Source organism: Crinia signifera, chromosome 1, assembly GCF_055691185.1.
Source record: "Crinia signifera chromosome 1, ASM5569118v1, whole genome shotgun sequence".
In the NCBI taxonomy this organism is placed as follows: Eukaryota; Metazoa; Chordata; class Amphibia; order Anura; family Myobatrachidae; genus Crinia; species Crinia signifera.
Window position 1 is genome coordinate 251,881,763 of NC_139217.1, and position 24,727 is coordinate 251,906,489.

The 24,727-nt window shown below is 42.1% G+C and overlaps 1 protein-coding gene across 2 annotated transcripts in view; it reads left to right on the top strand.

Moving 5' to 3' along the window:
* Positions 1-4,770: 4,770 nt before the first annotated feature.
* The window catches only part of SRP72 (signal recognition particle 72), a 38,040-nt gene continuing 18,083 nt past the window's right edge, over positions 4,771-24,727 (top strand). Inside the window, exons 1-12 of one of the 2 annotated variants that reach the window (XM_083180109.1) lie at positions 4,771-4,979; positions 9,896-10,016; positions 12,972-13,095; positions 16,917-17,060; positions 18,336-18,447; positions 20,297-20,328; positions 21,453-21,577; positions 21,655-21,712; positions 21,823-21,954; positions 22,402-22,530; positions 23,518-23,590; positions 23,694-23,758. In XM_083180109.1, coding sequence (XP_083036235.1) covers positions 4,865-4,979; positions 9,896-10,016; positions 12,972-13,095; positions 16,917-17,060; positions 18,336-18,447; positions 20,297-20,328; positions 21,453-21,577; positions 21,655-21,712; positions 21,823-21,954; positions 22,402-22,530; positions 23,518-23,590; positions 23,694-23,758 — 1,230 coding nt within the window. In that variant the 5' untranslated portion in view covers positions 4,771-4,864. The remainder of the gene's footprint in view (positions 4,980-9,895; positions 10,017-12,971; positions 13,096-16,916; positions 17,061-18,335; positions 18,448-20,296; positions 20,329-21,452; positions 21,578-21,654; positions 21,713-21,822; positions 21,955-22,401; positions 22,531-23,517; positions 23,591-23,693; positions 23,759-24,727) is intronic. The other variant, XM_083180104.1, reaches the window with a different exon arrangement.

Genomic DNA, 24,727 nt, shown 5'->3' on the forward strand with positions numbered 1-24,727 from the left:
GCTGTTTATTCTGTACTTCTTTTGTCTGTTTTTGAAAGGGATCAGTATCCCATTAAACAGCAGCAGCTTGAACCATGACCAGGTGTTTGCACTCAGTTTCCCTAGTTCAAGTCTCAATGAAGTACCCTTTTTTATGGGAGGGATACATGGTCGATTTCTTCCTTTAAACAATAATTACAAGTCTTAAGGCCCGTCCGACGGACAAATGAAAGTTTATGCTTATGCATTTTTTGTTCCATTTCCCTTTCCAACCACAGCAAGTCTCCAGCTATTCACCTAACCTTCCCAACCACAGCAGGGCAGAAGCTGCTGCAGCAGCCAGAGCAGGTCTCTAATTATCCACCTTGCCTTCCCAACCATAGCAGGGCAAAAGCTAGTGTAGCACCAAGAGCAAATCTCCAACTATCCACCTACCCTTGCCAACCACAGCAGGTAAGAAGCTGCTGCAGCAGGCACTGAAGATTCCGAAAACCCTCAATGAACAAGCAAACAATGAAAAGAAAAAATAACTGACTGGGGATCAATCTCACATGGATTTCACAATATCTACAGTGTTTGATTCACAGACCACTCTCCCAATGAGTCGCTTATTAATTTCAGTTTGTCAAAAGTTTTGTAAAGTGAAAAACTTTTTTCATTTAATGGACCTATATAGGTCTTTAAGGGTCCATTTAAGGGAGTCTGCTCATTGTGTTATATTTAGAAAGTCATAAGCTTTCCAACGACAAATCCCAATGCATGAAAACAACAGTAATAGCATGGACCCTTATGACAGCACCCTTAAGTGCTCGCCCAATTAAACCCATCGTAGATCGTCCCCTAAGATGATAAGGTAGTGTGAAAAGTTTGAAGACGATTAGTTAAAGTGTTTGAGAGTTATCATGGAGCATCCATGCACATACACAAACAAACATCTTTCAATTATACTAGCTTAGCTTTTATAGATGATTGATCTCCCTTATTTTTTCGCAAAAATTTTTTTCAAAGTTTAATTCGCGGACAAACTTATTTGCGTCCTCAAAAACTTCAAATTTATCAAACCCTACTGGTAGGGGTAAATTTGAGTCCCTTTTTCAGGAGTCTATTTTTATCTGGGATTAGCTGGTATTTATAGTAATACTACAGTTGAAGTTAAATACACCACAATAAAATTCAATTCAGTTATATTGTATTTACTTATATTACATTTTTTGGTTATGTAGATTTCTTTCACATTACCAGAAGTCACGGAGGACATATTAACATTTGCAGAGTGAATCTTATTTTTCGTAGATTTCCTTTTGTGGCGATTGATTCCACTACCTCTTTTGTCCCGTTTCTTAACTTTCTTGTTATCTACCAGTAAATTGGGTTCCGGTTCTCTCATTCTTAAAACAGAGCCTAAAAACCTATTCTTGGTTAAACCCTTAGATCTATCCATCCTCCAATTGTCACGTGCCGGATAGTCCAAATCCTCAGTGTTTTCTTCTAAATAATATCGGTTTTGAATCCTATCATTTCCCTTCCTTCTATATCCATTCATTTTCTCTCTATCTGTATACGCATCTTTATTTCTATATTTTTTCTTCTTAAGGAGTCATAGGCAAACTCTCTTAGGGGTTTCAGGGGATGATAATCATCTTTTTCTGTGCTAATACATTTTACTTATAGTTAACTCTACTGTGTTTCCTTTTAATTCTGTATATTGGGGCAGATGTGTTAAGTCTGGTGTATAGATAAAGTGGAAGATGATAACGTACCAGCCAATCAACTAAAGCCCCGCACACACGAGTGAGATATTGGCTAGCGGACAATTTTGACTAGATGCACTGGAGATTTTGACTCAGCAATATTGTCTAACTAATGATAGTATATGGTCTAGTCTAAATTGCCATACCTGCAGTCTGTCTATGCCAGGAGATACTGACAGCCTTAGGGATAGCTAATCATTTGATGTTTCATCGGTAACGTCGGATTTATGGTTCCAATATTTGATGCTTAACCCTGCAATGTTGAGGATCCAATGTTTCCTCAACATCACCAGATCTCTCATAATTGGTGAGGAGCTGAAAGAGAGGAAGGACTTGAGAGTTTACATACTACAGCAGAGCAGTAGTAGTACTGTGTGGCGATGATACTGACTTCAGTTGAGAAAAAAAGATGAATTAAAGAGGAGGTGAGAACATTAAGGTACCAGAAGCCACAATTACACTGCCCTAACAGTATAGCAGTGCAAAACATGAGACATTTTTATTAGTCTGTCACTAGTGACACAATTTACCACAAAACATGAATCATATACCCAATGTGTTGTGTGTGTGTGTGTAAACTGTGAGCCTCCAACAAGATAAACTTAATAAAAGGATTATTTATCAGTGCAAAGTGATTATTTATTAGTGTATTATAGTAGACAGTTTATAAAAATAAAAAAAAGGATAGAAACGGTTAACATTGCTTTCACTCTTCACAGTACCTATGTTTAAATGTTTTGTAATCAATATTGTAAAACATCATTTAACAGATGTTTTCTTTCGATGTCCCATCCCTACTTAGCGTTGGTATCTAAGAGATTGTGGCAAACCTAGGAGATTTTGATTATCTAGTCAAAATCTCCTGCCAAAATCTCACTGTGTGTACACCTTACTGTCATTTTTCAAGCATAGCTGATCACCAGCCTTAATATATCTGCCCCTTTATGAGAACAAAGATGGATTGATATCCTCATTTATGGTGTATATTGTGTGAAATCAGTGTGACAAGATTAAATGTGCCCAAATGGCATCTTAATGTTTTTGTAATGCTACAATCCTGTTTTAGCAATAATTTGGGATGCAGTCAATTTGCCGGCGGTCGGAATCCCGAAACTTTCTCCCTCCGTGGGTGTCCACGACACCCATAGAGGGAGAATAAAATAGCGTGCCGAGCGTAGCGAAGCACCGGGCCTGCTGCGTGGCGAGCGCAGCGGGCCTGCTGCGTGGCGAGCGCAGCGAGCCCGCAATGGGGGGCGCTCCACGTCCCCCCAATGTCGGGATTCCGACCGCCGGCATTACATATCGGATCCAATAATTTACCTCTCAATACTTACATCATGTACTTCTTCTATATTTGTATCTTGATATATTTTGTTGTTATGCATGCAATATCTGCCAAATATATCAGTCCCAGTATGTTTGTTTTCTTTTTGGGGTGTTTTGTTACCAAAAAAAAAAAAATTATTCAATATAAAAAAATAAATAAAAAAAATCACTGACAATCTGTTTTATATAGCAAATGTATCCCATTTTTTCCAAGCATTTGGTAGCAAATAGTTGATATACCACCATACATTACCAGATTTTTTCCCCACCAGATAGATTTGGACAGACAAATCTTTAGATCTTAATTTGAATTAATTTATGTTCACAGTAACATGAAACTTTTTGAAATTGCATTATATTCTGTTGTGTTTTACAATAGTAGACTGATAAAACAAACTGGGTAACAACAGACAGACTTGGAGGTTAGAGGGCCCTGCTGCAAGCTTACAATATATAGGGATATAGGAGGGAAACACAAGGACAGGCACCAGTAATAGCATAGCAGTCCCACCAAGTTGCAAGTCCAGAAGCATATAATACATAAGTGCCTCAGAGGGTTATGCTATCTATTCCCTCACTAATCACAAACTTCCCCCCCCCCCCCCATTGCATACAGTACACCACCAAACTGGGTTTTGCAAAGTCACTGCTTACATGGGAATTATGACTACAGATGTAAACTTTCATTTTTGTTTTGTTCCTATGGTTTCTGGTACTTTAAAACGCACTGCAGATTGTGTAGCACCATAGAAACACTGGATAATGTTATCATGCAAAAAGTAATAATGAAATACTTTTGGTTTTAAAGTCAGGAAGATTTTTTTAGATTTCACTATATTTGTAGGACATTACTATTACTGTTAAAATTAATACATTAGACTAGCAGAAAATTAATAATTTCAAAAACACTAAAAACATGATATTTTTCTCTAAAATGCTCCAGCACAGGCATCGATTGCTTTATTTATTAGTAGATGGCTGCACCAGAAATAAAAAGGCTTTTCAATTTTCCTACACACATTAAACATAATATCGGAGTCTTTAATAGCCCACGTTAAAAGCAGCACTGCATGTAGCCATGAGACTGTATCGTATCGGGAAATACAGGGCTGCGAGAGCCCTGAACATGGTTTTGTGTACAGGGCAGCCCACGTGGCCATGTACTGTTTGCTGCCAATATGGCTCCCACGCTTGTGTTACGCGCTAGGAACTGCCAGACCCCATTCCCGACATATATTAGGATCACGCGTGAGGGTGACAATATTTCAGTCTTATTTATGTAGCAAACATCTAGCCCCCGCCGTCAGGCGAGGACACAGCGGACCCAAGGCCATGCCGTGAGGATAGGTGCACTACATCACCTTCCCACAGGCAGCAAGTAAATGATAAAACAGGAAAAGGAAGAGGCCGCGCGGCTTTATAGGGCAGGAAGAGGAAGTCGCCGCGCGGACTGATACTACGTGGAAACGTGTCATTAGCGAGCTGTGGATAAGGAGCTGGTGTTGCACAGCGGCCATCTTTGTTTAGGGCAATGTGAAGTCCAGACGGCGTGAAAACTATAAAAATAATGGGGTTCAAATGCACAATGATAATAAGCGATTCATTTTTTAGGACTATTATTTCACAGCATTAAAATAAAAACAATGAAAGCAACAGACCACAGATCTTAATTTTTCACCGCGCAATACTCGCAATGGCATTTGCCCTTTGTAAAAATGGAGCGAATTTAGCGTCATCAGTACTGGCCGCTGTCTTCATTCCTATCTTACTAGCTTTCTTATCCTGTTGTAGTATTCTGGGGGCTGAAGATGGCGAGTGCCGGGGGCCCTGCTGGCTCTGCCTCGCTGGCCTCCCTGTGGAGTGATGTTAATAAAGCCGGGCAGAACGGGGATTTTTCTCGGGCCCTAAAGTCTATTAATAAGAGTGAGTATATGTATACAGTGTATGTATGCAGCAGCTGTTTATGTTGGGTTGTTGTTTTATTCATAGCACACTGAGAGATAAGTTTACTAAATCAGGACCTCTATTTAATTTCAGGCTGCAAAAGTAAATTATTAACCAATTATGCAAGTACTATATAGTACTGTTGTAAAATACAAGGATATCAGATGTTGCTTATGTGGCAGGTGGCTTCTCACAACGTATTTTATTTTCGGTGCTGCCTCATCTTTGTGGCCACCGCTACACCAGTTACGTTTAGTTGCTACTTTTTTGACAAGGAAGTACCACACCCTTCTGTGTCCACGCCACCATCTATTCCCCTTAGTGAAGTTGTGATGAGCAGAGTGAGCCACCATGCCCGAAGAGTGGCGAGCGGACAATGGTGCTATGCAAGTTACGTAGTGTAAGTGGTGGTCGCAAAGATGAGGAAGTACCTTATTTTCCAGTAAATTATATTTCCTTTAATACCCAAATTTCAGCATGACCAATGAAAACTGATGGTATGAATCCGTTAACAGAAATGTTTTACTTTCATTAGACAGTAATTTTCATGGGATTGGGTAAAAAAAAAAATATATTAATGCATCAATCTTAAACTGGGTACACACACCTATAGATATCTGCAGATATATCTCTGGAGGGATTGGGCAGCATGTTCTCCATACGGGTGTGGCATAATTACCCGACAGTCGGGATTCTGACATTCATTACTCAGACGTCGGAATCCCGACTGCACAGCGGGGGGAGCTCAACGAAGCCCCTTGCGGGCTCGGTGGCGAGCTGAGCTCGCCACCATTTTTTTTTCTCCCTCTATGGGGGTCATGGACCCCCACTAGGGAGCAGTCGGGATTCCGACGTCGGAGTATTGACTGTCGGGGAGCCGTCCGGCACTCCTCCACACACCCTGCCCGATCCATCCTGCCTGACTTCTCAACTTTGGGGGCTCACCTTCAATGTGCCTACCCAGTTGAACTGTCAGTTACCACCAGTTACTGTACATGATGTCAGTGTATTGCCCATAAGCACAGCACAATGCACTGATACATCTATAGATATATCTGGCATCTGCTATATTGTAAAGCTGAGGCAATATGTTAGACATATTGCTGTTACACAATGGCAAATGTTCCTTATATATATATATCGGCCAGTGTGTACAAATATAGCAGAGTGCTTCTCTATCTGGGGGGAGATGGATGGATGGATGGGACGGCAGTCGCTGGGGAAACAGGGAGGGAGAGATCATAGCCTTTCTGTATTATCTGTTTTGTTTTAACCACGTCCCCTTAATGGTCTGGCCCATACAGGGAGGGTGTAATCTCTCCCCAACTGCTGCTGCGTGCACTGCCCTGGACACCTTCCTCAGTGATGGCTAACCTTGACACTCCAGCTGTTGTTGAACTACACATCCCAGCATGCCCTGCATCAGTTTTAGCATTGCCAAATAGTTAAACTGTAACAGGGCATGCTGGCATGTGTAGTTCAACAACAGTTGGAGCGTCAAGGTTAGCTATCACTGCTTTACCCCCTGATACGTGGCAAACAGGGAAGTGTTTGACATTGGCTATAAACCATCGATGATTTCAATCATTGATGGTCGATGGCCATCCCTACAGCTAATATGAAACCTTTCTCACAGCAGAACTTTTTCATTTAGAGCTACGTTGTTTTTTAAACCATGCAGTTTTGTTATGTAACCTAGGAGTGGTTTTTGGTGATTCGTTTTAATATGATAATTTGCAGTAAACAGTGATTCATTTTGATTTCAGTTTTTTCTTGGTCCTCCTTTTTTTTTAATCTCGGTATAGCATTTTTATTCACCAGCGTGCATTAATTGGAAGCGTGAAAGATGGGCATGCTTAAAGAACTCTGCGACTTTTTGAAAAGGGCCATATTTTGTTAGTTAGATAACTTGGTCAGAGGATCTCCAAAACAGCAGGTCTTGTAGGGTGTTCCTGGTATGCATTGGTTAGTACCTATGATTAGTGGTCTAAAGAAGGACATCTGGTGACAAGGCCATGGTCGCACGAATCTCACTGATGCATGTGTAGAGCAACAAGCTAGCTTGTCTGGGGTTCTCCCATAAAAGAGCTATGATTACACACATAACTGGTCCACGGAGCAATGAAAGAAGGTGGCATGGCCTGAAAAATCACTTTCTTTGGTACTCTTTACCTAGAACGGCGCCCGCGATTGGCGTCGGGGGTAAAAAATTGCGGCCATCGCATGCACATAAAAAACGGGTGCGCCGCGATGCCCACGATTTTCCCATAGGGATCAATGTTAAAAGTGAGATTGGACGCGATTTTAGTGTTAAATGCCTCAATGCCCGCGATTTTTACATAGGAAACAATGTTAAATGGGCCACAGAGCCCTAATAGTCCCCCTGAAGTCTTAAATGGCCCCCACAATTTTTAACGCCACCCCACGATCAACGTGAACCCGAAGCGTGGCGAGCGCAGCGGTACGCGTCCTCCGACCTTTTCATTCCCCCACTATCCACGTCGGCGTGGAGTTGAGAATAGAATAGTGCAGCGAGCCACCGAGCCCGAAGCGTGGCGAGCGGACGCGGATACCTGTGAAGCCCGCAAAGGGACGCGTTTACCTGTGAAGGTATCCGCGTCCCCTCGCGGGGCTCGCCACGCTTCGGGCTCGGTGGCTCGCTGCGCTCGCCACACTATTCTATTCTCAACTCCACGCCGACGTGGATAGTGGGGGTATGAAAAGGTCGGCGGACGCGTACCGCCGCCCCTCGCGGGCTCGCTGCGCTCGCCACGCTTCGGGTTGACGTTGATCGTGGGGTGGCGTTAACAATTGTGGGGGCCATTTCAGACTTTAGGGTGACTATTTGGGCTCTGTGGCCCATTTAACATTGTTTCCTATGGAAAAATCGCGGGCATTGAGGCATTGAACACTAAAATCGCGTCCAATCTCACTTTTAACATTGATCCCTATGGGAAATCGCAGGCATCGCACCCGTTTTTTAGTGCATACGATGGTCGCGATGGGCGCCGTTCTAGGTAAAGAGTACCCTTTCTTTTACTTAATGTAGATGGCTGGGTGTGTGTGCGTTGTTTACCTGTGGAAAAGAGGGCATCGGGAAGCAGTATGGGAAGAAAGAATATTCAGCTAGAAAACCTTGGAACCTGGCATATGTACCACCAACCTAAACATTGTTGCAAACCAAGGTCACCCCTTCATGACAATGGTATTCCTTGATAGCAATGCCCTCTTTTAGCAGATAAGTGCTATGCCACTCTAAAAATTGTTTAAGGAATGCTTCAGCAAACAACAAAGATTTCAGTGTGCTGACTTAGGACCTGATTAAGAGTTTAATTGCAAATGCTAAATCTTTCTTAGCTAGACAAACCATGGCTGCTCTATTTGTACACTGAAATGTTTTAACCCAAATCTAAATCTCATTTGAGAAAGATTTTGCATTGTGATCAGGTCTGAATAAGGTCTTAAGCTGGCCTACATCTACAGATCGATTGTCAGATTGGGCTGGTTGCAACAAACACCTGGTAATATCTGAATGACCGTTTTTGGCAGTTTTCCAGCATTTCAAAGCAAATGCTCAACTGTCATTTGCTCTGATCCATTACCAGGATTTTGTTCCAACCACCCCAGTATGACAATCGATCTGTAGATGTATGGCCAGCTTTAGCCTCCAACTTCCTCAGATATTAATTTGATTGAGCATCTGTGTATAAACAAGTATAAAACGTGATGGGTGCCCCGTGTTGAATGAGCTGGCTAAGCACAGATTGCTCAGCACGCATAGCTGTGCACCTGTATGCTGAGAGATCTGTGCGGAGCAGTGTTTTGCCTATCCTGAACACTGTGATCTAAGCAGGGTAGATAGTGCATCCACTGTCTATCTCTGCAGGCGATGGCGACGCGTTGGATGCACATCGCTATAGGGCAGGCATGTCCAAACTCTGGCCCTCCAGCTGTTGTGAAACTACACATCCCAGCATGCCTTGCCATAGTTTTAGCATTCCCTTTAAGTAAAACTGTGGCAAGGCATGATGGGATTTGTAGCTGGAGTGCCATAATGTGGACATGCCTGCTACAAGTTCTACACAGCGATCATGCATCTTTTCTAAGTGGTCTAATCAGATCACTTAGAAATATGGCTTAAATTGCCCCGTGTGTATGCCCCTATGGAGATTCTCCCTTGCAACGTAAAGTATCTTCTGCCATATACCATAAGAAACCTTCAGAGCTCTTGTGGAGTCAATGGCTAAAAACAGCTAAAACGTGTCAGTGGTTTGATGTGCATAAGGGGACCTTCACAAAAGTAGACACTTTTTTTTTTACTGTTATTATATACTGTATATCTGTCTATTATCACTAGGGATGGCCATCATTGCCTTTGCCATCGATGGTAAAAGTGCAACTGACCATCGATAGTGTATAAATATTCAATTCATTGGATAATCATCAATGTTTTTATATATATATATCGATGGTCATCCATTTTCTTTGATTGGTCTGTAAGCCAATCAAAATGCGGGGGTGGGTCTTCGCGGGTGCCAGGGGCGGAGCTATGCTCCGTGTCCCGACACCTTGGGGGGAAAGCAAAAACAAACTATTCGTTTAAGCTTGACATCAATGGTGGGAAACAATCTGGTTCTCCCCCATCGATGTCAAAACTATTCGACATTGGCCATAAACCATCGATGATTTCTAATCATCAATGGTCGATGGCCATCCCTAATTATCACTGATCTTTTTGTTCTTGATTTCAACAATGACCACATACAAAAAGTCAACCCCCTACCAATGCTTGCTTTAGAAAGTAGATAATGTGAAAATATTTGCTTTTCCTCCATCTGTATTTGTTGCAAACAGTGTTTGTGTGTGTTATTAAAGAACATATATTGTGATTCCAGTATTACAGACGGCAAAGGACGATGTTAAAGCCCTGCACTGTAAGGTGGTTTGTCTTATCCAGAATGGAAGCTTTAAGGATGCCCTCACTTTAATTAACAACAATTCTAAAGTGCTTACAAGGTACGTCTTATACTGTAGATATTAAATTGTGATGCATTGTCATTGCTCAGAATGCAGTGTTCCTTCAGTTTTAAATCAGCAAAAAATTGCTAAGGGGAGACCAATGCTAAATGAAAACAGACTTTATAGATAGTTGAATGATTAAAGAACTTGGAATACTTTTATTGACAATAGTCTTGCTAAGCCGAAAGCTACTTTTGTGTATACATAAAATGAACATACTGTACTTAGCATGAGCATATTTCTTTTCAATGTAAAGACTGATTTAGATAAGTAAAATATGCAATCTTGAGTTGGTGAGAGGCGATTGTTGTTATTATTAACTAAGGAAGCCATGCATAATACAAAGTAATATTACAAAAGATCATACTTAATAAGGTGTTGTCTACCTGTTAAAAAAAATAAAGTTTCATCAGTTTTTGCATACCTCCCTACATGACCCTCTCCAGGAGGGACACAATGCTCTGCTGCTGGACTTCCCTCTTAATGTATGATTACCATTACCTGAAACAGGTAAATTGCTAAGAAAGGTGCTTCAACACAGGTGATGGTAATTATAAATTAAGAGGAAAGTGCAGGAGCAGAGCAATGTGTCCCTCCTGGAGAGGGTCATGTTGGGAGGTATGCATTTGTATGCGTTATAGCACTAGTACTCTGTCAACTTTATTATAACACCGGCCCTCTCCATCTGGTACCACCCTTAATAAAACAGTGTTATTACCGCTGTTCATTGGGACTTATTCTCCTGCAATGTCTAATATACAGTATGTACAGGCACAGTACTTTTTACCATTAAAAGAGGGTTTACTTTATAAAGAAACACTGCTTACTAGGTGATTATGTTGTTCAGTCAGTTTTTTCACTTTAGATACAGGTCCATCTTAACCGCATTGTGGGCCCTAGGCTAAGCAATGCACCAGGGACCCTACTAAAGTTTAAAAAAAAAACTTCCTGCGGTGTCTCTCCACCTGCTATCAGCCATCCAGCAATTAGCATTAGCTTACAGCCAGTAACGGTTTGGCTGCTGGCCAGTAGAGCATGTTTCCCAGCAGCTCTGATTTTGTGCACTTCACAACAAAAGTAGCCGGGCAGCAATCTCTACTAGATTCTAGATTGACTCTAGGTCAACAGTCATAACGTCGACCACTATTGGTCGACGGGGTTTAAAGGTCGACAGGTCAAAAGTCCGACATGCATTTTTTTTTACAAAATTTTGTGCCAGCATGTGGCGACAGGTGGTATTTTATGCCGTACCATCCACTACGGCAGTGGTTCCCAACCTTTTTTCTCTCCCGTACCCCTTGATTAGGCTTTTCATTGATGAGTACCCTCTCATAGACAGTACTTATGAGTGGAGTGGAAGTGAGCGGTATGCGTATCATTATGCATGTCCTTATATTAAGGAGTAGTGGACAGGAATCATGCCCTTCCGTGTCTGGCCGCTGGTTGTGTATTGTCTCCAGGGTTCCCACTTACACCTCTAGGATTAATGCTGCTGCTTCTTCCACCCATGTCAGTGTAGGGCAGATGATCGCTGATGTCTGAGGGCAGCATGGGAAGCTCCCATTGCATTGCTGGTCAGGCAAAAGCACAATGAGACGCTGAAGACAGAACCGGAAGTGACACAACATGGTTCTTCTCCATAGCAATGGGTCTTCTTCTGCCATCAAGTACCCCCAACTGGTCTGCAGAGTACCCCCAGGGGTACTAGTACCCCAGGTTGGGAACCACTGCACTACGGCGTGGAGGGAGAACAGAATAGTGTGCCGAGCCCGAAGCATGGCGAGTGTAGCGACGTATACACCCAAAAAAACACGAAAACCCTCACGTCGACCTTTCCCACATCGTCCTTTCTGCATCTGCCCAGTAAGCCCATGCGTTAAGAGGGCTCTGCTTATATATGACCAGATATGATTTTGTTTTGACTAAGTGTATCAGAAGTATATGTTCCTAGACTGCCAAAATGTAACTACTTTGCTGCTCATATTACCAATCCTAGAAATACAGAATAACAAGAAATGAATCAAAGCTTGCTTGTCATTTATAGATATGTATAAAAAATATATTATACAGGTCGAGTATCCCGTATCCGAATATCCGTTATCCGAATTATTCCGAAATACGGACATTCCAGAAAGTGAAAAAAAAATTTTTTTTTGCTAAAAACTCACTGGGGACATGATATGTAACTGGCACTATATATGTGCAAGACAATGATTGCTTGGCATTCAAATTCAGTGCTGAGATAGTACACACAATTTGTTTCACGTTTTGAAACCTTGTTTTTTGAACAAATAAAATATATTTGTGTGTATTTTATGTGGTAATAAAATATATTTGTGTGTATATTATGTGTTTGTACAGCATAAATGCAAGATACTTCAAAATACATAATTGAAATATTAAAATATTCCAAAATACGGAATAATCCGTTATCCAAAATTCTCCTGGTCCCGAGCATTTTGGATAAGGGATACTCAACCTGTAGTATGTGTACTTTTTATGTTACATGGGGGGGGTATTCAGATGATTAAATATTGGGAGTAAAAACACATAGGGCCTTATTCTAGGTCACTCTTTCTGACAAAATCCTTCTTAGATGGACAAAACCATGTGCACTGCAGGTGGGGCAGATGTAACATGTGCAGAGAGAGTTAGATTTGGGTGGGGTTTTACTTCAAAGTGAGATCTATATTGCAGTGTAAAATCATGCAGTCAGTATTTACCCTGCACAGAAACAAAATAACTCACCCAAATCGAATTCTCTCTGCAAATTTTACATCTGCCCCCCTGCAGTGCACATGGATTTGTCCATCTAAGAAGGATTTTGTCAGAAAGAGTGAACTGGAATAAGGCCCATAATGAGGCTGGGACATTTCTAAAAAAAAAAAAGTTAAATTCTTGGTACATGTGGCTATTCCTTGAATTGATTTTCTTTTTGTTTGTATTTTTCAGTGAAATAATAGCTTTTGAAAAGGCTTACTGTGAGTACAGGCTAAATAAAATTGAAAGTGCTTTAAAAACTATAGAAAATGCTCCTCAAAAAACAGAAAAACTAAAGGAACTCCAGGGACAAGTGGTAAGTGTTTCCGAAACTTTTTGTATGAAAAACATGCTTTCTTCCTTTCATTCATGAATCCATCAAGTGCATTGGCTTCACCAGGCTTCTGTTTTTAAATATCCTATAGGTAGAGAATCAGATGAAAAATATTTTTAATTAATTGTCCCCCATAGTTACTTTTGTGCAATTGATGCATTGACCTTTTCTGGGTCCCAACGGAATAAAGGCTCCTCTGTCACTGGGTACAGTACTGCTGCTGCCCTCCCTGCGGGTCACACTGCTGCTGCTCATCTCCGGCGGCCAATCCGTACGAAGCGCGTCCCGGGGGACCGGCCCCTTTAAAAAAAGTGAGTCCCTGGTCTTTGATTTGGGGTAAAATATGCGCTATAGCGCGTATTTTCAAACCCTGATGATCCAATATCATATATCTGTGAATGGCAAAATGATGTGAACCTTTAGGGCTATTTCACACCCTCTGGCTGACGCCAGGCGGCGAAACTCTGCACTACTAAAGGCTGTGCCATACACAGAAGTTTACAATTAACGGGATGGCCACAGCCTGGCAGCCGTCCTTTCCAGTGGTGACATCCGGGACTGTCCCATGTGAAAGGACACAATGCTGTCCATAGTTAACTACTGTGTACAGCACGGCTTTTGGCTGTACAGAGTTTCGCCGCCTGGCCTCATCCGGAGCATGTGAAATAGCCCTTAGGCTTAGCAGATATTTTGAAGGTAAAATTAAAGTTGGGTGTGTTTCAATCTATGGCATGACAATTAGGTGTTAACAATTTGTCTATTGCAGTGGTTCCCAAACTGTGTGCCTCAGAACACTTACAGGGGTGCCCTAGTTTGGTGGTCCATGACCAATTAAAATTATTTATGGTCAAAATAATTGACAAAGTGAATGCTAGTTGCTGCCAGTCATAGGGCAGTATTCAATGAGAAAAATTCTCTGTGCATGCCCTGTTCCGGAGGGCTCGCTGCCACTCCTGCTCCCACTATTCAATGTGGTTAAGACTCGTCGCCACTCGCGGCGAGTCTTAACCCCTGCAGCGGACGAGCGTCCGCGGCATGGAGCTGGCAGGGAGCCGGGGGACGGTGGCAGCCAGGGAGATTAAAGTCTCCCTGGCTGCCCCAGAACATATGTGGAGGGGAGGAGGGCTCCCCGGGACCCAGGCAGCACAAGCTGCCCCCCCCCCCCTATAGCCAGCGGGGGACCCAGTATTCACTGCACCCGATCGTGCATTTGTAATGATCGGGTGCAGTGAATATATGAATATCTAATAAGCGGCTCGAGAGCTCCGGCCCCCTGCTGGCTGCTCATTAAGCATTTTTTTTTTAAATTAAATATATATTCATGTGCTATAAGCACATGAATAAAAATAACATGCCCCTTCACAGAAAAAAAATCCTGATTTTTTTTTTACACCAAAATTTAAAAAAAAACCTTTTAGTTTAAAAGTTCACATTCCAGTTTTCCATGAAAAGATGGAGAATTGCTACACGGAGAGACACGGCGAAAATCACTTAAAATGATGGCGAAAATATCACATTGAATAGGGTGGTTCACTTTTGGAGAGCAAAATGCTCCTTCCAACGCAAAAATAGCACGAACTCGCCATAAAACAAGGCGAATTTTGTCCCTCATCAAATAACTGAACATAAGGATGACCCAACATATTTAATTTAATATTTTCTGATTTTCTCCATAACAAACTTTTGGTCTAGGGGCGCTGTGAACATTTTTTTGATACTCCAGGGTGCTGTGATTACAAAAAATGTGGGTACCACTGGTCTTTTTAAATAATGTTTTGTGAACCGATGAGACCAAAATAGAGCTTTAGTGGTATGTCCATAAATATTGCAGAGCCAACCGCACTGCCGACACTGACCACCCCTTAGGTTTCCATGCATGCCACAGTTACCCAGGTGTGGGCCATTGGTGCCTTCAGTGGTGTACCACCCGTACAGCCACTATCTCTTGCCGAACGCCCAAACCTCAACTCATGCTGATACACTTCAAATGTGGCGCCGGCTCCTGATTGGCTGCCAAACTGTGCCTGCGATTGGTTCACGAGCTGGGGCCATATTTGTAGTGTATAAGCTGGTGTCAGGAGGGGATGAAGAAGCACGATCTCAGCTCTCCTTCCCTCAAAGATAGAGCCAGTGGGGGCAGCAGCAGGGAGAGCAGTGAAGTGGTGAGTATTACTGGGGCAAAATCACACACCCTGGAAGATGTGCCATGCCCTTGAAAACCCCACCACTGAAGGGGTTAAATGAGAAGTGTTATGTTTGAAGTATGGAGAAAACTCCATTACAGCATAAAAACCTTAAAGCATCTGTGAAACAGTGGTAGTATCATGGTTTTGGCCTGTTTTGCTGCATCTGGCCCAGGACAACTTGACATCATTGATGGGGACTATGAATTCTGAATTATTCCAGAAAAGTCTAAAGGAAAATGTCAGGACATCTGTCAATGAGTTGCAACTCAAGACAACATAGGTCATGCAGTAAAACAATGACACAAAGCACATAAGTAATTCAACCAAAAAAATAGTAAAGAAGAATACATTAAAAGTTTTGGAATGACCAAGTCAAAGTCTTGACCTAAATCCAATCGAAATATAGTGGCAGAAGATAAAGCAAACAGTTTACGAGGATAAAAATCCACCACAAAACAAAAACATCCGTACAACACAAGGGGTAAAACTCATCGAAGCCAGTATTGAGGACTAATCGGCAATTACAGGTTGAGTATCCCATATCCAAAATGCTTGGGACCAGGAGAATTTTGGATAACGGATTATTCCGTATTTCGGAATATTTTAATATTTCAATTATGTATTTTGAAGTATCTTGCATGTATGCTGTATAAACACATAAAATACACACAAATATATTTTATTACCACATAAAATACACACAAATATATTTTATTTGTTAAAAAAACAAGTTTTCAAAACATGAAACAAAATTTGTGTACTATCTCAGATATTGAATTTGAATGCCAAGCAATCATTTTCTTGCACATATATAGTGCCAGTTACATATCATGTCACCAGTAGTGCTGTTACAAATGTCCCCAGTGAGTTTTTAGCAAAAAAAAAAAAAAAATTCACTTTCTGGAATGTATGGTTTTCGGAATAATTCGGATAACGGATACTCGGATACGGGATACTCAACCTGTACCAGAAACATTTAGATGCTGCACGAGGGACTCATACCAGATACTGAAAGCAAAGGTTTGCATACTTTTAAAACTTACAGATATGTGATATTCTTTAAAAACAAACCGAACATTTTAATTATTTGTTTGATTTGGAGCTACTTTTAGGATTTGTGTGAAAATCTGACGAAGCTTTAGTCCAAATTACAGCAAAATTCTGAAGAGTTCACAAAATGTTCAAGCACCACTGTAAATATCCTCTTGCCTGATTGACCTAGAAAACACTTTATACATGGCTCTTCTTTACCGTAGCTACAACACTGCAGAATTAAACATCTTCCATGATAACTGCATATAGCTTTTTGTAAATATCTGCATGCCTTTTGTTTAATTAACAAATAACAAAAACATTTGAACTGCTTCATTTCATGACAATGGATAAAGTGCAATAGGTAATTAAAGTGTTACAATTCTTAAACTAAGGTTTTTGCTATTTTCAATAAGTATCCTTGTTAGTATTAGGTTCCTAAGCCAAATGTAACTGTTTATGGTGGTAATGAATTGAAGGAAACACCCCACCCAAACCAAGTATGAAGAGAAAATCCCTGTCTTCACATAATCTTGATTATTCTGTTTGCATTTAAGGTAATACCTTGATTTTCCATGTCTTAAGCTATATAGATTGGAGCGTTATGAAGAATGTTTATCTGTTTATCGAGATATCATTCGAAATTCTCAAGATGATTATGATGAAGAGAGACAAACAAATATGTCTGCTGTGGTGGCTGCTATGAGTATTTGGGGAGAAGAGATGCCAGTAAGTGTCTTTATACAAAATGTTTTGTTAGTAACAATTACTGTAGACTATTTTTTTTATTAAGGAAGTTGGACTGACTCTCATAGTACAGCCCACCATGAATATTAACCCAATAGTAGATGTTTACAATCAAATTGATATTTTGAACTGCGTAGCTGGGTATACACTACACAATATCTGTACCCAGCGACACCACTTTGTTGGGACCTGGTGCCCGCAGCGACAGAGTACCCCGCAGCATGGTCTTCACTTGCAATGTCCTCCGTCAACTTGCATATACAGATGGCGGAGGATATCGCTGACAACACATCGTCGGCATCCAAATTCAACAGAGGTGTGAGATACCGACCGAAATTACTTTTTTTTTTTAAGACCGATTTTAAAAAGTCTCATTTCGGTCGGTATCTCGCACTTCTGGCAAATTCAGAAGCTATTCCATCCAGGTGTGTTATGGCGGTTCAACAGGGGGGATCCTGGCGGTCTTGCGAGAATAGCCCTTGTGAGTCGGGATCCCCCCCAGTCAGAGCACCGGCAATTGGGATACTTACCGCCGGGGTCCCCCCTGTCGGGCAGTCCTCTGGCACCCATTACATCCTGCCACAAGGCTTACTACATAGACCCCTGAATACACAAATTTATATTCACAAGAAACCAAAATATAATTTAAAATATATGCGTAAAGAGGTAGTTTATAGGGAAGAAGAGAAATGATGGGGGGGTGCGTTGAATACTGACAGGGTGAGTGGTGACAGCGAGCAGGATGTCCTGCTCGCTGTCACCACTCGTCCACAGCATTGAATACCTGCCCATGTGTTTGCCCCCAAGTGATTGCGATGCACGGTCCTGCACGTCGCTATCGGCCGCTAGTTAAGTCAGTGCATGCAGTCAATATCTAGTCCAATTTTTTAGCAAGTGACTGCAAATCGCTCTGTGTGTACAGAATGAGCGATAGCGATCTACATCATCCTGAACCACTACCCTGACATTTTTTTTTTGCTTAAATAAAATGTGCATGGACTCTGTATGGTTGATCTAGATCACCTACCCTAAATAGCTTAGCAAAAAGACGATTAGCACACACGTGTGTATGCCCCTTAACCCCGTCCGTGCCAACGGTGCTGTGAGAGATCCTGGAAATATCTGTTATAAATACCAGCGCTTAAATAGAAACAAAGAGGTAGTTTATAGGGAAGAAGAGAAATGTTGTGTTCGCGTGTGTTTAACCATTGTCAATTGTCTTGCTAATTTATTAACCGTATTTTCATGGTTTTCTAGGAGGACTTTGGCTTGCAGGAGACATCCTATGAACTTTGCTACAATGCAGCCTGTACTTTAATAGGTTATGGCAAGCTGAGTGAAGCAATGAAGAAGCTGCAAGAATCAGAAAGTAAGCGCATATAGGCGAGCTTTCCAGAATGTTGCCTTTAAATTGTCTGCTTTTTGTTTTTGCCTCCTTAGCTTTCCACTTGAGGCATCTGAATTAAACTATAGCTGTCACCTAATGCAGCTTCGAAAAGTCCCCACATACCTTCCTGTCATTACTGTTACAAGATAGGAAGAAGTGCTGTAACATGATCTGCATCTCTCCTTTCTGCAGTCTCTGGCAACATCAGTTTAAATGAAGGGGAGATGCTTATTCTTTCAGTAATTTAATAGCAGAGCATGACTGATGCCTGGAGTGTCAGTTGTCTCATGCGTACAGGCTTGGCTGCAGAAGGAGCCTCCTAATCCTGCCTGTTTTATACCAAGTAATAATGACCTTGTTTATTTCCATCTGTAACAGCATATTCAGATGTATAAGCCTGATTCAGCTTTGTTAGCAAAGCAAAAAAAAGCAACTGGGCAAAACCATGCTGCACTGCAGATAGGGTAGATGTGATACATGTGAGGTGTAGAGTGATTTAAATTTGGGTGGTGTGTTCTAGTTGCAGTGAGGGTGTCTAAAGTGGCAAACTCACAGAGCGATTCTGTGCTCTTAAGTGATAAGAATAGATCGCTTAGAAAGTAAGCACAGATCGCTGCATGGCAGGTATTCAATGCGGCCGGCGAGGGGGTTAAACAGTGAGGATTGCAGAAAACCAGCGATCCTCGGTGTTTAACCCTCGCGCCGGCCGCTCGCTCTATTCAACGTTGTGGGGAAATCCTTGCCGTCTCAGGACGGCGAGAATTCCCCAAAACAGCGAGACCCGCGGCTAATGCAGGAAATTCGCTGTATTTAGCCGTGAGTCTCGCTGCTTCTGGAGCCGCATACGCCAATTCCCCCTCGCTCAAAAAATGGTGCGAGGGGTAATTGGCGTATGATGGGGGGTGCGTTGAATACTGACAGGGTGAGTGGTGACAGCGAGCAGGATGTCCTGCTCGCTGTCACCACTCGTCCACAGCATTGAATACCTGCCCATGTGTTTGCCCCCAAGTGATTGCGATGCACGGTCCTGCACGTCGCTATCGGCCGCTAGTTAAGTCAGTGCATGCAGTCAATATCTAGTCCAATTTTTTAGCAAGTGACTGCAAATCGCTCTGTGTGTACAGAATGAGCGATAGCGATCTACATCATCCTGAACCACTACCCTGACATTTTTTTTTTTTGCTTAAATAAAATGTGCATGGACTCTGTATGGTTGATCTAGATCACCTACCCTAAATAGCTTAGCAAAAAGACGATTAGCACACACGTGTGTATGCCCCTTAACCCCGTCAGTGCCAACGGTGCTGTGAGAGATCCTGGAAATATCTGTTATAAATACCAGCGCTTAAATAGAAACTGTTCTTTTTTTGACTTGGCTGTACTTGCATTTATTTATACTAAAAGTACAGTTGCTGCAGGCATTTTTTATTGGATATTTTGGGGATAGCTCACAGCAACGTTGGTACTCAGAGTTAACATCTGTGGGAAACATGCAAAAGCAGTCAGTTATTGCCCTGCAAAGAAACAAGATAAATGGATTTGCTTCCCTGACAACATTGTTTGTTCCAGAAACAAGAACTACTTGCTTTTTTGCTTTACTGAATTTGTCAGGATGTTCCACAGCACTTCACAGCTAATTTGAATCAGTCCCTTTTTGTTTTGGTTTATGTTCTGTCATTTAAAACCTTTTTAGCCATGATATTTTGAAGTGTTTCTATTTTTGCTCCTGTATCATTCACTTTAGTTACTAGTCTGCCAATAAAGTTAATTTTGGTTTTATCTATTGTTTTTTTTATGTTCAGAGACTGATCATGTAATGTTTCCTTTCTAGAACTCTGCAGACAATCCATTTCAGAAGACACTGTAAGTATTTACTTTTACAAGGCTGGTGTACTTATTATACATATTTCATTGTATCTACAGTAGTGGACAAAAACCTAGTGTCCCTGCATATACTAAATATTTCAGGATCTGTGCAGATGGACATTAACCCTTGAGTGGTGGGTTTTGCTGAGGCAGGGCAAACCTACCAGGGCAGGTTTTTCCTGCCCCAGCAAAACCCACCACAGATCGTAGGAGCCCCACCTAACCTTCGTTCCAGCATATGTACACCGGAGGCTGAGCTCCCCTGGAAAGTTCGCGGCTGCTCGGGAGAACTCTGGCACCTGAACTCCTGAGTGCTCCCAAGCCTCCCAAACATCCCCTAACCTGCTGCCTACGTCCCCAGTAAACTGTATGGCGGCAGGGGAGCTCCGGTGTCTGATCAGCGGTGATGGGGGGGGGGGGGTGTGGGACTGGGGGGCTCTAGAGGTGGTGCGCCAGTGGAGCGCACCTATTCCATATTAGTGCTATGCCCAGAAATATTCCATGACAGCCCACTGTGGCAGCGCAGCTGACCCTGGAAAATTTCCGTGCATACTACCCAAGGGGTTAAAAAGGAAAAAATATTGTTACACGGTAAAAAGAAAAGTTTATATTATTTTAAAAAAATAAAATAGGCTGGCATGAGGAGTTTGCTGCAAGGCTTGCCAGGTTACAGACTCCTCAGAGAAAGCCCAGCCTGGGGTGGTGACATCCCATGTGACAACAACAGGCAAATGGTTTAAAGCATTGAGTATGTGGCGAGAGCTCCAAAGGCATGCATGTGTTTGCCTGTACACACTGCTTGTTAAAACAAACAGTCAAATCCTTAAAGGAAGGTTAAATCATGTGTTATATTAACATACTTAGTTTTATTTTCTTTGCTTGAATACTCATGTTTGTATCAGCATACCCTTGATTGTATGGCAAGTGACATACATAAGAACCTATTTGCTTGGGATATTCTTCTATTGTATACAGTTACTGTATATAAGATGACTTATACAACAGTCACACGATGTAAGCTTCTGAGGGGAAGCCTACATTTTGGGAACAGATTTATTTTTGCTGCATCATCCCAATCAATGCAGGGCTTTTCATGCTTCTTACTTGTTATGTATTCTTAGGACTTGACAGAAGAAGACATAGATGCTGAATTGGCCATAATCCATGGTCAGATGGCTTATGTCATGCAGCTACAAGGCTCCATAGATGATGCGCTTAAGCTTAATAATCAAATCATCAAGTTAAAGTAAGGATTGAAGGACAATCAAACTCTTCTCCCACATGTTAAATATCTATTCCACCTAATGGTCTATTTTCTTACAGGCCCACTGATGTTGGATTATTGGCTGTTGTGGCAAATAACATCATAACGATTAACAAGGTATAACTGTATACTACTTAAGGTGCAGTAAGCACAAATATAACAGTGTTCTTTGCGTGACAACGAGCATAGTATGGGATTTGTATCATTCCCTTTCTCTTTTTGTTAAGGACCAAAATGTGTTTGATTCAAAGAAGAAGGTGAAGCTCACTAATGCTGAGGGAGTAGAACACAAGCTGGCTAAGCAACAACTCCAGGCTATCGAGTTCAACAAGGCTTTGCTCTCCATGTATACAAATCAGGTATGTGAATTATGAACACAAGCAAAGATTACATTTGGTATACGTTTTTTTTTTATTCACAACTTAAAATTAATGAACTTTTTATCTCCCGTTGAGTGTCATCGCGTTCAAAAATTGTTGGGATCACAGTACCTGGACCCTGTTGGTATTAGAGGGCTAGATTCACTGTGTTATGATGCACAGGTCCAATGCAAGGTGTTTTGCCACCCTAGGCAACAAATTGCATGATTTTGATAACAGCCGATGGTTTTCGATGTTGTCCAGGCATACTGAAAGGGATGTTTCTGAGATTTTTCTTTTACGTTAGAGCAGCAAGCATTAAAAGTTGTTTAGTAACTGACTGCATCACACAGCCCAATCACTTAAGATTAAAGATTAAAAACGTATGTACTTATACTTTCTAGTAATTGCAGATAACTAATTAGATGTTTGTATTGTACTCAACAGGCAGAGCAATGTAGAAAACTGGCCGCAAGTCTACAAGCCCAGAACCCAGAGCATCTACTTCCGGTACTCATTCAGGCTGCGCAGCTGTGTCGTGAGAAGCAGCATTCAAAGGCTATAGACCTGCTACAGGTATACATATACGTAGTACTCTACTTCCCTTTATAATGATTCCTTCTTTGCTTGTACATCCAGAGCTTTGTCTCTAGATTTTATCTCTTCTTATACCCATGTCTTTCATGAGACGCCGTGATTACGCTCACTGAAAAATATGTGAGTTCTGGGGACCCCTCACTTTAAAAATTTGGGATCCTACTACCCTGTTTATGGATCCCACCTCATTATGCTTTTGAACTACCCTCCACTACTGTCACTTCAATGCCTCTTAGGGAGGCAGAAGGAGGGAGAGACAAAGATGGTGTTAGATGAAAGAGACCGGGAAAAAGGGAGAGGCGTGAGAGACTGCTACCTAGAAAAAGGTTTAAGAGGGAGGTGTCAGACAAAAGGGCAAGAGCAGGGTGTGTAAGAGTTTCAGGAAGAGAGAGAGAATAATGGGAGCAAGAGTGTCAGGGAGAGAGGAGGTATCAGAGTGTGCCAGGTAGAGGTTAGGGTTGAGACTGTCAGAGAGGGAACGCACAGGGAGGAGAGAGGAAAAAGAGACAAGGGGCAGAGAGAGATAAAGAATGAGGGTGAGATGGGGGGGGGGGTGAAAGAAGGGTGGGAGAGAATGGGGGGAGGTGAGACCGGGACCTAGAGGGCGGGGCGGTGGGGTGCCTAGGGAGAGGGGGTGAGGTGACAGGCTACGAGAGGAGTGAGACATTAGGTGTAAGGGGGCAAGAGGGTAAGGTGATGGGGGGTGGGGTAAGCAGTGACAGGATAGGTTAGAGGGTGAGGTTATGTGGGGTGAGAGGGAATGGTGCTTAGAGGAGGCATGTCTTTTTCAAGCATCGCCTGCCATTTATCGGCCTTTATGGTTCCCCGGCAGTGTGCTCTCCTCTGCGGCCGCTCATGCTCTCCTGTAAGAGCACCAGTGGCCAGAGAGCAGCAGCCCTCCCTTAGTAACGTATGAAGAAAACAAAATAGTTTTTACTTTTATGATTATTTGTGTTAATTTCACAGGAATTTGCAGACCAACATCCGAGTACCGCACCCCAAATCAAACTAACAATGGCACAGTTGAAACTTGTACAAGGTGTGTTAGTCTCTTCTCATATAAAAGTAAAAAAAATGTCCATTTGGTTTAATATAGTTATAAAACTGCTACACCAGTTATATTTTTAACCATTTCTTTTTAGGTAATGTAACCAAGGCATGTATGATAATGAAAAGCATAAAAGAAATGGAACATAAACCTGGCATGGTAAGTACTTAGTGACGAGTAAATTATATTGTGCATGTTTTTTTCATACTTTATGTGAGCTTAGCAGTTTTCTAACCAGTTGGTCCTACATGGATTGCACATAGGGTGTAATTCTGGTCTAGTCAGACCTGTGCCCAATGTTGCAAAGCACTGATTTTTGTTATAATTCTGCATGTGCGCAGATGGATCCTGCAACATAGGAAACAAAGGGGCAGATAGATTAAGCCTTAACAAGAGATGAATGCAAGAGTGATAAGGAGAGATAAACGTCCAGCCAATCAGCTCCTTTTTTTAAACACAGCCTGTAACATGGCAGTTAGCAGGTGATTGGCTGGATGTTTATCTTTCTTTATCATCCTTGTATTTATCTCTTGTTCTTATTTATCTAGGCTTAATATTCTGCTCAAAAGTGTACACTTAAACAACGCAATGTAACTCCAAGTCAATCACACTTCTGTGACAATCTGATTGATTGTCTATCACTGATCAATTTCGCATGCTGTTGTGCAAATGGAATAGGCAATTAGCAAGACACCTATACTTTCTGGCTAATGTTTTGGTCACTTTTGAAAGCTGGCGGTGCTTTCACTCTAGTGGTAGCATGAGACAGAGTCTACAACCCACACAAGTGGCTCAGGTAGTGTAGCTCATCCAGGATGGCACATCAATGCGAACTGTGGCAATAAGGTTTGCTGTGTCATTCAGTGTAGTGTCCAGAGCATGGAGGCGCTACCAGGACAGGCCAGTACATCAGGAGACATGGAGGAGGCCATAGGAGGGCAACGACCAAGCAGCAGGACCTCTACCTCCGCCTTTGTGCAAGGAGGAGCACTGCCAGAGCCCTGCAAAATGACCTCCTGCAGGCCACAAATGTGCATGTGTCTATTCAAACGATCAGAAACAGACTCCATGAGGGTGGTATGAGGGCCCAAGGTCCACAGGTGGGGGTTTTGCTTACAGCCCAACACT